This window comes from Trichechus manatus, unplaced genomic scaffold (genome assembly GCF_000243295.1).
Source record: "Trichechus manatus latirostris isolate Lorelei unplaced genomic scaffold, TriManLat1.0 scaffold00105, whole genome shotgun sequence".
Taxonomy (NCBI): domain Eukaryota; kingdom Metazoa; phylum Chordata; class Mammalia; order Sirenia; family Trichechidae; genus Trichechus; species Trichechus manatus.
The window spans coordinates 7,313,184-7,326,268 of NW_004444041.1; the positions used below are offsets into that span (position 1 = coordinate 7,313,184).

The following is a 13,085-nucleotide window of genomic DNA, read 5'->3' on the forward strand; positions in this document are numbered from 1 at the left end:
TTAGTAAATAGTGTAAGCCTAAGAATTTCTCTGATTTTTTTTTCCCAAGAAAGTTTAAAGCTTTGGTTTAAGTTCACACCTTAGGTATCAAAAACATATTCTGAATGTCCAAATCTATTTTCTCTCACACATACTGTATCTAGTTCCTAGAACATGAAATATGTAATTGACTTGAAATGGATGAGTTAAACAAAATACAGAGCAAACTAGAAACTACACACTAAAAACAAGGACTTCCACCCTGAGAGGCAACCTGAAGAGAGGACAGTAGTTCCAAGGAACTAGAAATGAAAACTACAGAAGAAGTTGAAGTGACACACACAGTTTTGTTCTGGTTTTTTTTCTTTTCTAAATCTAGGTTTTGCAAGTCTGAAAGCTACCTCCAATAAACAGTTATCAAAACTTGGGTAAAAGATCAGTTTGTTCTTGGCGTTTTTTTTTTTTGATGTCCAATGGTAGCTTGGTATGTTATAAAAGAAACAGTCAAACACTCTAATTTGCATAATATAAAAGAAGAGCCCCAAATGAGGAAACAAGGTGTCTTCACTAGGTTCCCCAAAAATGCGAGGACCTGAGACAAGGGCCTGCGTGCATGCAGTTTATTTTGGGACATTATCCGGGGGAGCAGAAATGGGGGACTGGGAAGCATGAAAGAGAGGAAGGAAGGAAAGCAATTCAAAAAGTATTGGAGCTAATCACACCTGTAGGCTGGGGCTGGGCCCCACGTCTAACCCTCTGAGGAGCCATGTAGATTGAACCTCAGAATTGTCTGACTTGGTGACAAAAGAGAGAAGTATTTATCCACCAGCTCCCATCCCCTATCAGTCAAGTATTGCCCCATGGGATGGTAACTCCTTAGGACACCCAGATTTGCACATGGATCAGAATAGTTAAGCAGAACCCAAGTGGCTACAGCAGAGAAACCTGGGACTATAAACATGAGGTTTATTCCTGCCTGGGGTTCCCACAGCAACAGCTAGAATAAAAGCGGAAAGTGAAAGGATGTAGTCCTGACACAAGTCTCATCCAGTGTAAGTCTTACCAAATTGATCCAAAGGATCAGTTTTCCCTCATTCAGTCAAATATTTCTTAGTGGTGAGGTATGCAGCACATAGAGCCACTGGATGGTGCAAACGGTTAACGTGCTTGGCTGCTACCCGAAAAGTTGGTGGTTCAAGTCCACCCAGAGAAGCCTGGGAAGAAAGACCTACTTCCAAATACCAGCCACTGAAAATCCTATGAAGCAATTCTACTCTGATAAACATGGGCTCACCATGAGTCTAAACTGACTCAACAGCAACTGGGTGGACACAACACAAGATCCTTTCCCTTAAGTCTGGCAATACAGACTAAGAATGCATGCATGTGGTCAAGGACTAGCAGAACATATTGCTATGTAGTAATGAGTTTTTTTTTTTTTTTTAATGTTCACAACTATATTTGATAATTCTTCTTTATTAAAAAAAGAAGGGGGACTCCAGAGCACTATGTGAGTGACATATGACGGTTGCAGGCATTCACTGCTACAGTAACTCAAAGAAAGAATAGTCACCAAACCTGGATTGCAAGTGGAGGCTTCACGGAGAAAGTGTATTTGATCCGTACCTCAAAGGCTGTCAGTGTGTCTGACTAGAAAAAGGGAAGCGTGCATACTTCAGGTGTGTGAGAGAAGGGGCAAATGCTCAGCTTACAGGACATGAAGCATATGAACAGCTAAGTGGTAAATATGCATGTCTTGAGGAATGCACTACATGATCTGGTCACTTCCCACCTCTCCACCCTCATGTCTGTCAACCCTCTAGACCGTACCCAGAATGCTAATGTCGCAGCTACACTGGATTTAAGATGCTCTTCCTCCCTTCCAAAGTTTTGCACATGCTAGGTGGATGGTTCTGGTTTGAGGCCAGTCTTCAGAAAAAGCCATTATTATTACAGTATTACTTTGCCCAAAATAAGTACCCTTATTGAGGATGTAGGTTCCAGGCATCACTGGAGGCATTTGTGTAGACTAACTCATTTAATCCTGCAGTTCCTTGAGGAAGGTACTGTACCATTGAGAAACAGTAGGTACACAAGGAAAATAACTTGCCTAAGTTCACAAAGCTTGTTAAATGGCACAGCTGATGCCCCAGAGCCTGAGCAGTCTGGCTCCAGAGCCCACATTCTTGATCAAAATGCCATATACTACTGCCTCGCAGTAGAGAGAAAACAAAGCAAGGAAAAAAGAATGATACCCTTTGATGCATCTGCATTTAGGAACAGACAGGCTGGGAAAGGTCTGATTTGGAAATATCTCAAGGGAAATGATTCTGTTGAGCATCTGGAAGTCCTAATGGCCTCCAAAACATTTCCCAGAGAGTACAGTCCCACAGCTGGGGCCACCAAAGAGCAGCACAGAAGGTCTCTCAGAAGGTCACCACCCATCACTTGATGAGGATGCCATAGCAAGCTCATCATGAGTTAACAGTAGGAATAATCACACTCTCCGCATTCAATTCGTTCTACCTGTTTCTCTCTCTTAAAAATCACTTTAAGGATCAGAGTAGGATGAACAGAGTGAGAAAAATCATTACAGATAGGGAGACAGTTTAAAAAAAAAAAAAAAGAGCCTTGGATTTATAGTAGAGTCCCTGACTAGGATGGCATGAACTGTGTTATTATTCAAAATAATCACCCCTCCCTAGTAGAGGATTTTACTTCCCCATCATGTGGCCCTCAAACTTGGCCAAGTGGCTTGAGATGCCACTCTTGGCAGGATTACCCATTCTCATCCTACTGAATTTAAGAATGGCCATCTAGTTTGGTCAATGAAGTTCGTGTGGAAGTGACCCACTTAAGAGCTTGAAAAGTCAGCTCAGGCTTCACCATGTCTCTTTTCCCTCTGCCACCACTGGACTGGCAATGCCCAGGCAGTGCACATTCATTCAGCCTGGGTCTCAGAGTCAATATGGCATAAGCAGACCTCAGGGGATGCAACAGACAAGTATCCTGAGAAAGAAATAAACTTTCGTTGTGTAAGTTACCAGAACATGGGGTGGATTTGTCATCCTACCAAAATTTTGCCTGACTGACACAGATGATAGGTCTGCATATGTGCTGGTCTAAGAGCCCTTGGTTCTAAATTACAAGGTATATAGCTCTCCCACCAACTAGCTATACCAGATTAGGTGACAATTTCTTTGTACCTCAGTTTCCTTGTCTATGTTACTTCTCAGGAATCTTGTGAGGATATAGTAATTGTTTTGACAGTAATTTGAACAGAAAAAATAAAAATGCAAGATTCTGAACAGGCTTCCTTAGTACGGAGGTTTTTGGTCCATCCTTTTTTCTTCCATCAGCAGGTATGAGTAAATTTAATGGGCACCCTTAATAAGATTCATAAAATTTATGTTGGCATGAAAATAGTTCACAAAGGGGTAAAATGAATGGCAAACGCATTAAGTCTTGCAGGGGTGGGGGAAGTCTATCCTGGCTTTTAACAGCTTTTTCTCCAATTTTTAGAGGAGCTAATGTGTTTTTAATTTTCTTTTTGGACAGTATTGACAGCCACCTGAAGTCCAAAGTGAGAGGAGGTCCTACCATCATTGCCCCTCTCCAGGACTCAGTTGCTTCAGTGTCCAAAAAAAATAAGAATTTCTAGTTCTTTGTCTTGAGGAAGGAGCCCTGGTGGCTCAGTGGTTAAGAGCTTGGCTGCTAACCAAAAGGTCAGCAGTTCGAATCCACCAGCTCCTCTTTGGAAACCCTATGGGGCAGTTCTAGTCAGTCCTATAGGGTCACTATGAGTCGGAATTGACTCGATGGCAATGGGTTTAGTTTTTTGTTTTTTTTTTTTTTGGTCTTCAGGAAGGGTTCAGTGCATAAGGCTGCACAGAGGAAGGCCTAAGCTGGCAAAGTTGTCACTTGGTCACTCATCCTTCCTCAGTCTTCACTTCCTCTACTCTTTGAGGACTTAATTTGAGCTTCTACTCTACTGAATCCTGAAGAATTATAACCCTGCAGATTTTCAGTGTCTTCCATCAACCAATTTCCAGGTAAACACATTATTAAGAATCTGCGTTATCTTAAACTGGGGCTCAGGGGCTGCTGTTGTGTTGTTGTTGGCAGCCCCTGACTCATGGCAACCCCATGCACAACAGAAGGAAATAGTGCCTGGTCCTGTGCTATCCCCATGATCAATCACAGATAGAACAGTTGTGATCCATAGGGATTTCACTGGTTGATTTTCAAAAGCAGATTGCCAGGCCTTTCTTCCTAGTCTGTCTCAGTCTGGAAGCCCCGCTAAAACCTGTTCAGAAATACACACCTCCACTTACAGATGGGTAGTGGCTGTGCATGAGGTGTATGGGCCTAGAATTGAACCTGGATATCCCACATGGAAGGCGACAATTCTACCACTGAACCACCAATGCCTCTAGGGTGCAGGGGTAGATAAATTACAAGGTACATAAAGAGCTGTGTAGTTGATATACACGTGTTTTGAAGAGTGCACTGCATGATCTGGTCACCTTCCACCTATCCAGCCTCACACCTGTCCACTCTCTCCACCCCACCCTGAATGCTAATGCCCCACCTACACTGGATTTCTTTAATGTGCTCTCCCTTCCTTCCAGAGTTTTGCACATGCTGTTCCCTTAGATTGGAACATTTTTCCACAGCTACTCCGTCACCTCACTTCCCTTGCTAAATCCTACTTCTTACTCATTCTTCAGAGAAATTGCATGAGAGCAGCAGGGACTGCGTCTCAAGTACCCACCATTATAACTTCAGCACCTGCACATAGAAAATACACAAGAAATATCTGATAAAATAGATGGATTAGAAAGCCAAAAATGATTATTGATGTGTTAGGATGCTGAAAGTATTTTGATTTTCAATTTCTAACCTTTCTATAATATTGTGATTCTACTTCTATAAGAAAAACTTAGTAAGAATAAATCCTATTAGATTTGTAATTATTAGAAGAATCAATTATCAAAAACAAGCAGGAACAACTTATATGAAATAACAAGGACAGGCAAGTATATAGAAACCAAAGTTTATTAGTGGTTATTGGGGTGAGTGAGGAGAGGGAAAAGGGGACTCACTGCTTAGAGGGCACTGAGTTTCTGTTAAGGGTGATGGGAAAATCTGGAAACAGACCCTAGTGATGGTTGAAACATGATAAGCATAACTAATGTTACTAAATTGGTTACATCAAGAATGTTGAAATGGCAAATAATTTGTTACATATATATTTACCACAATTGAGCGGGAGAAAGGCAGGAACAAAACTCCCACTGGTCAGGCACCAAGAATGTTCTTTTTGGAGCATGAAGTCTCTCCTAGTCTCCACTTCCACCTGTCCCCTCTATCCAGGGGCAGATCACCCAATAAGCAAGGTAAGCACAGCCACACTTGTGCATACTTATTAATCTGTACTGAACAACTTCACATGGTTTTCACCACATCTTTGACCAAAAATGTGGCAAAAATCACGTGAAGTTGTTCAGTACAGATTAGTTAAATGCGTACAAGTAAGCCTGTGCTTAACTTGCTTATTGGGTAATCCGCCCCTACCGCTAGCAACACATCACACTCCATCCCAGACGGTCACAGATCAGCAGGTAGACAGAATGTGTCCCTACAACAAGATTCCCTGGACCCTCTGACTTGAGCAATGCACTCCAGGCATGATCACACTCACTGGCACTGGTCCTAAAAAAGGTGGCTCTAGGTTAGCTGTTTAAACCCACTCAGCAGTGCCATGAAAGAAAGGCCTGGTGATCTGATTCCATAGATTACAGCCAAGAAAACCCTATGGGGCACAGTTTTACTGTTTAACACATGGGTTTCGCCATGAGTCAAAACGGACTCCACAGCATCGGGTTTAGTTTGGCTTGCATGCCTGAGCTTTAGTCACAGCAGGGGATGGACTATTGATTTCTACCTCAGGCCAGGCCCGAGATTATGCAAATTTTATTTCCAACCACCCTACAAATTCTATTTTAGAAGCTTGTCTGTATCACCTTAGCCTAAGTATTGTTTTTACATTCAACAGCCGCTGAACTGATGAGCCGCCAGCAGGGCCTGAATGAGTCAGGGAGAGGTATTGTTCAGTTTGAAAGGGAGTTTTCTGCCTATCTGGATAAAAAAAAAAGGGTAGGGGTAGTAATCAATTATATTGTAAAGTAGGTCTTCTTGGGAAAAAAGAAGCTTTAGATCTGCTGGGTCGTTGTTTAGATAATGGTTCAGCTTCACTGACCCCAGTTGGGACAGGTCTAGCTGAGGCTATGAAAGTCAGTTCCCAATAAAATGATAAAATCCAAGAACACCCCCTTCCTCCTTACTTCTGACCAAGCTTAAGGTCCTATAAAAAGAAACACAGGCACAGAAAACTCTGATTGTAGCCTGCTCCACACAGAGTCTAAACTCAAAGATCATTATCAGCTGTGGCATCATCAGTAGCTATAAACACTGGGTCTTTTGGCTATCAATCAAAGTAGGCCATCCAAAATAGCAGTGTCACATTTATTCATTCCTTTGTCTGGACACAGACATGGGGTGGCCCCTGCCAAACACTAAGCATCCATTTCCTCCATTATAAAAGTGTCCAAATGGTCAGATAAGCCCATCCAGGCACAGTCTGGTCTGTAAGTAGCAATTTATAAGAGATGGGTTATGCCTGCTATAAACCTCAAAAAGCTGGTCAAAATACACCAACAGTGTAAGAGCTGTTATCCCAGGATGGTGGGATATGGGTAATTTTGTTCTTTTAATTAATTCTCTGGATCTATGTTTTCATTATAATGTACACACATAATTTTTAAATAAGATATTTTAAAAGATAAAAAGTTAATCTACATTCTTCAGAAGACTCGAAAAGGAGGGAATAATGGACCTTAAACACTTCTTGCATTCCTTAATAACTGCTTATAGTGCCTCAATGTATATAATTTACTGTTATTGACTAGAGTTCTAATTTTTAAAAACCTCCCCCTAGATGACAGCCCTTTTATCATTTAGATGACCCTCCCCTAGACCTTCTTCAGCTTCATCAATCTTTCTCCAAGGACAATAGCGAGAGCCTTCCATCAAGGACCACATTAAGTCACAGAAATGGCAATTTTATAACAAGGGGAAAGAACATTTCATTGTCAGTATCTCCTTCATTGAAGACCAGGCCATATCTTCAGGAACTGTCTAGAAGGTTCCCCTGACAGATTAAGATCCTTCACCTGAATCACCATTGTTGATTCAGCAATAGGCACATAATTCCCTTTTTCCCTAAACAGCTTACATACTCCACTGAAGTTGTCACTTGAATGTACATGCATACCAAATCTCTCAGAAAAGAATTTTTACTCCTCCTTTCTTTTTACCCTTACTCCAGACAAGAAGGGAATTTCTCCCTTGTCCACTGCTGTATCTCCAGCACCTCAAACAGTGCTTGGCACATCAGTGCTCAATAAATAGTATTAAAAGAGTGAATGAATGAATTTGGCTTTTTCTTTTGGCTCAACAGATAAAAGAACAATTAAACATGTTTCTTAAAGAATATCATAAGGAACTCTCTGCCACTGGAAAAGTTCAAACACAAACGTTCTGCGAGCAAAAAAATAAGAAATACTTCTGCACTGGGGAGGAGGCTGAACCAAATGACCTCTAAAGTCCTTTCAATTCCTAGACTCTATACTTTGATAAACACCTCACCTAAAAATGACACACCAAGTAAAGAAGAGTAATCAGCTACATAAAGCCTGATTCCCACGTAAGAGTAAATTACTACTAAGCTCTATTTAAAATAAAGATAATAGCTGTCCTGGGACTTGAATGCAAAAATACTGATTCATCCGAAACACCGACACATCCCTGCGGGGAAATGCTCTTACTAATAATCATCAGTTGCACTCCAGAAGCAACAGATAAGCTTGCTTCAGGGTGTACTCAGGGCCAAGTCCTAAAGCCATCAGTTGCAAAACGGAGAAGCTAGGGAATGAGATGAAAACTGAAATAAACAGTATCACTAAACTGAAGCTTTTGTTTTCCAGCCAACAAATCCACTTAAGAAACATTTACTGAATTTAGTTTCAAGATTTAAATGATTATAACTGAATATAACCACTTTACAAGACAGATAATACTGCATTTGATATAAAAGGATTTTTGCAGAGTAAAATGCATGTTTACCTGGGATATTACACTGACATTTAATTCAAGAATGTCTAAAACTGGATGGGGAGGTAGTTTGTGGGGAAGGAAGATATCTTCATGTGTCTCTAAATAACTTAAATCTTTTTAAAAAACCTGATTAACTCTCAATGAGTAGACAGAGAAAGTTCATTGATACATAAATCAACTTTGGAGTAATTCTTTTCCCTGAGCACACCCTTCCTTTCTTCTGTTCAAATCACGTAATAGACAAGGGGACAGGAGGGGCAGATATAACATTAAGGATGCAGCGTAGATCCCTTTGAGCTGGGTTTAGGGCATCTTCTGCGCTCACTGCGACTGTTTTAAAGACATACGGGCTAAGAAAAATGCAGAATCCACACTTACAACAGTCATCCAGTGAACAAAGTGAAACACTTCAACAATGCCAGAGAAAGGTTATCACAAATCTTCTGTGGTGTATTAAAAGACTCTTCAACTCTGTAGTCAATTCTTGATCACCCATACCACCGCTCAGTCAAGAAAGTTTCTGTTTTTAAATCATAAATTATTGTTGTTAGCTGCCGGTGGAGCCCGCCCCAACTCACAGTGACCTCATGTGATACAGAGTAGAACTGCTCCATATGGTTTTTGTGGCTGGAATCTTTACAAAATAAGTTCACCAAGTCTTTCTTTTGAGGAAATTGTAAGTAACTCTAGGTAATTTAATCTTAATTTCACCAACAACAGAAAATGTGCAAAGAAATCAGATCTCCTCTATTATTTGAATGAGAAAGAGAGGTCTTACACAAGAATTCTGTGGGATTAAGCTCACATCTGGTTGGCAGACCTGGTGTTGGATATGATCATGGCCACACAACTAAATCTTAAATCCACATGCTGTTCCTATTTAACTGACATATACGAATCTAACTAATTTATAGAAAATGTGCAGCAAATTATTTCTTTCACCTCCCCCACACTCAAGAATGCACCACCAGCAGTAGGTGTTATTGAAAAAGACCTTCCACCTCCCCCCCAAAAAACAACTTTCCATCCCTAGATGCTATCCAATTTATCTGAAGCAGATATTGTTATTTTAGTTATCTGAACCTGTACCCTGGAAATAAATACTGGGGGGAGGGGGAGTGATTTTACCAGATAAACTTCATGTCTCTGGACTTTTTCACAAAATAAAGGGCTTATCCGATAGGCTATACCAATTCTCTCAGTAACAATAATCCATGATCACTAATTATCAAGAGCACAATTTGTGTGACTGAGGACACTTGAATTCTTAAGACTTTGTTACTAAGACCCACAGTTACACTTCAGTATGATGATCACTGCACATTTTCTGACCGTGGAGGGCATTTTTGAAAACACAGCCGCAAGCCGAACCACCAAAACCGAGTTAAAATGTGCAGAGCGACCCCGCGGACTTTCTACTTCGAGAAGGGAAAAGGTGTGTGTATCAGGGGAGGACCTAAAGGAAGACCGCGGGAAGAGCCGGGAGTCTCAGGAGCACAGCCTTGAGTGTCTGAGGTTTCAGAGTTTCTCGTATCTCCGAAAGATTTTCGTCTACAACTACAAAACCTCTCAAGCCACCACCTGCAGAGTGCGGGAAGAGGAAGACGAGAAAAGAGAGAGGAGGAAGGAGATAAAGAGGGAAGACCATCATTGCCAGAGCCGCCCCCAAAGCCGATCCCGCGAAAATGGACTTTGAACATCAACAAAGAAAACAGAGAAGGAAGAGAGGACTCCGCCTTTCCAATCCGGCGCAGCTTCTTTCAATAAAAAGGAAAGGCCGCCGCCGCCGCCCCTTCAACCCTCGCCTTTCACCCAGGGATGCGCAGCACTGACTGAACCGCACCCTCAAAGTCCGGCGCCCCTCTCGACCCGCTCCCGAGACGGAGACCGAATCCTGCACGCACGCCCAGGAGGCGCGCCCCCTGTCCGGCCCCCTAGTCCCCAAACTCCGGGCCCGAGCCCCCCCCCCCACCTCGTTCCATCTCTCCCGGGCGTGAGGCACCCGATTCTTCACGCACCCGCCCTCCCTTCCTCTTCCTTGCGTCCCCGCCTCCTCGGCCCACCGCCCCTGGCCTTCCAGCCGCAGAGCATTTCAACACTTCCACCCACCCGGACAAGGGAGCCTTTTGAAAACTTTGTGTGTGTATCTGGGGCTTTTGTCCACATCCTGGGCAGGGCCCGTCACCCGGGTGGGTGCCTGAGGGTGTCCGGAATCTCACAATGCACTGGGGAAGCCACCACGGAAAATCCACCCTTTTATTTTTGATCTGCTTCTACAACTGTGTGATACATAGCGTTTCGGGTAACAATTCCCATGCCCTGACCGCCCCCTCGGCGCGGGGAACCCAGTAGGAAACCCCCGCACCCGATGTCTTTCTCGACTGTCACGAGGGAAACGGTGTGCGCCGGGAGAGAAAGGCAGCCGAGAAACACCGTAGCTAAAATAATCCTTTTAAGGGGAAAACAGGAGAAGGGGTCTTTTTTCTGCCAGATCCCGGGAAAACGGGCGCGACGAGGCAGTACTGTTGCATCACGTAGTAGCCGAGCCTCTGGATTCCCCACCTTCCCCTCAACCCCAGACACGCGCCCAAATTCATGCACACACCCACAGCCACAGCAGCCGCGATCCGGAGCCCCCGTCCGGGTCCCCCACATTCCCCGCCGACACCCGCCCAAAAGTGGGGACCACCCGGCGCCGGAGGTGCAGGGGGCGAGGAAACGGCGGCCCTAGCACTCACAGATGGTCTTCCCACGGCCACGGCCATTGCGGCTTCGGCTCCGGCTGCGCCCGGGTGCTCTCCGCGACACTAGCAGCCGCTGCTCGGGCTCCGGCACTGACTCGCCTCCCACGCGCCTCGCTCGCGGCTGCGCTCTGCTTGCGCCCGACTCCCGCTCCCAACCAGCCGCATCTGCTCCCCCCCCACGCCGCCGCCCCTCCCGCTTTATTAGAGCAACATGGCCACCCGCCTGGAAGGGACCATTTGCTTCCCCAGAAAGGGGTGTGAGTCTGCGCGGCCGGACTGAGGCGGTGGCAGGGAGGGCGGTGAGCGGGCTCCAAGCCCAGGCTAGCCGGCCCTGGCCGCAGGGCTTGTCCTCCCCAAATGTAGCCGCCGGCCTCAAAGCGACCCTCTCCGGTGCCACTGAGACGCCCACAGCATGTGCGCTAGTCGCTACCCCCGGGTCCACCACGTGCTGGAGTCGGAGTAAAAGCCTGGGCTCAGAGGTCCCAGCCTCCGGTCTCGCCACGCGTTTTGCGAAGCGGGCAGTTTGAGCGGCTGCGGAGGAGAGAAAAGGAGGCTGGGGGAAAACAGGTTCTCGGGGAGAGCATCTCAAGGAAAGTTAGGCCGGGAGAGCACGCCCCACCGTAAGAAACCGGCTTGGAAGGGGCTGAGGACGACCAGGGAGAGTGGCCGAGGTGGGGTGGGCAGGCCCACATAAGGCAAGGGTTGCCCCTCCGCAAGCCTTCCCTTCATAAGGGAGAAACTAAAAGACAGACAGCTGGAAGCTGTCACTGTAGCGTGCGGCCCGGTAGAGGACCACATAAGAGAGGAAGAGGCCATAGTGGGATGACCTAGTCACTGCCTACTTGAGAGGAAGAAAAGAAAAACGCCCCCGCTGGAGAATTAAGGCAGCTGTTGACTGCTCTAGAGCGTAGGGACTGAAGCCTCCTCCAGGTGTAAGTGGAGAGCTCGGTGGTCATACGTGGGGTCTCTGAGACATTTTTTGATCGCTGGAGACACCTCACCACCCCACAGTGCGTGCGTCGGGGCTGCGACTGGGAATGCAGAGAGTAGGGAAAGTGGCGACGACGGCGCCAGACAGGTAACTACGGAGTCTGTGGGACTGGCAAACTCCTCCGCCGCCGTGGGTTAGAATTTCTCCAGCAGATGGTGGGGTGTTACCGCGTGTCCACGTGGCCGGCGGAAAGGTCTGGGTGCGTGCGGAGTGACACGGTGCCTGGGCAAAGGCTGGGCAGCGAGATGTGTCAGGTGTGTTGTAGATTCCCGCGGCCCCTCGTGGGGCCGGAGAGGGGAGAACATGATGACGAGGTGATCAAGGATAGAGACTGACAGAGGCGAGGTACCCATTGGATTGAAGCGCAGGAAAAGTGTGGAAAGGCGGTGAAAAACTGTGAACAGGCCACGGAATTTCGCCCTGAGGGACAGCCGAGGCCTATTGAATTAGGTAAAAGGCAAACCGCCTCTTTGGACTAGGGCGCCTCAGAGTCTGACCTGAGACTTCAAACGCCCAGGTCTCTCGGAGCCTTGAGTCTTCCGCTCCCACGGTCTCCGCCTGAGAAGGGCTGCAGGATTCAAACGCGCCCGGTCTGTCGCCTTTGGCTAAAGCTGAATAGCCTCCGGGCACAGGTCCAGCCACTGGGTTGCTCGGGGAGGTGGGCAAAGGTCCCGAAGCCACCCAAGCTGAATTCCACCAGGAGGACAGCGCAGAACCACAAGGGGTGGGAGTGCGGCGGTGAAAGAAAGGTGAGGGACTCTGACTCGGGGTGGGTGCTTGCTCAGTCTGTGGGCGGACCCAGACTTGCAAAGCGCTGACCTCTCAAGTTTTGACCAATCCTCCCCACTTCCCCCACCCTCTTCAAATCTTTTGCGGGCAGGGGCCACCATTTTATGAAAGTGTGTTGAATTAAGATTACCACGTGGATGGGTGTTATGCAAACGAAGGAGAAAAGAGAAATATTTTCATCTGTAGCTTTGTGTATATGGACTTTTTGTTCCTTCTCCTTTGTAGGGAAGATTAGACAGCCGTATTGCCTGTGAACAAGAAGGCTCGTTTATGCCATGTGAAAACACTGGCTCTCCCCTCTACCAACTGGATAGTGGGGCCAGTTGCAAACACACTCTCCGCTGTGTGTTATATTGACCAGAGCAGACTGCAGGGTTTTTTTAATGTATGTATGTATTTATTGC

The 13,085-nt window shown here is 45.8% G+C and overlaps 1 protein-coding gene across 1 annotated transcript in view; it reads right to left on the reverse strand.

Annotated features, from left to right (window-relative positions):
* SEPTIN11 (septin 11) overlaps positions 1–11,098 on the reverse strand; it is a 112,664-nt gene extending 101,566 nt beyond the window's left edge. The window contains exon 1 of the mRNA XM_004383122.1: positions 10,896–11,098. Within this exon, the coding sequence (XP_004383179.1) occupies positions 10,896–10,922 (27 nt within the window). The 5' untranslated portion in view covers positions 10,923–11,098. The remainder of the gene's footprint in view (positions 1–10,895) is intronic.
* Positions 11,099–13,085: the final 1,987 nt, after the last annotated feature.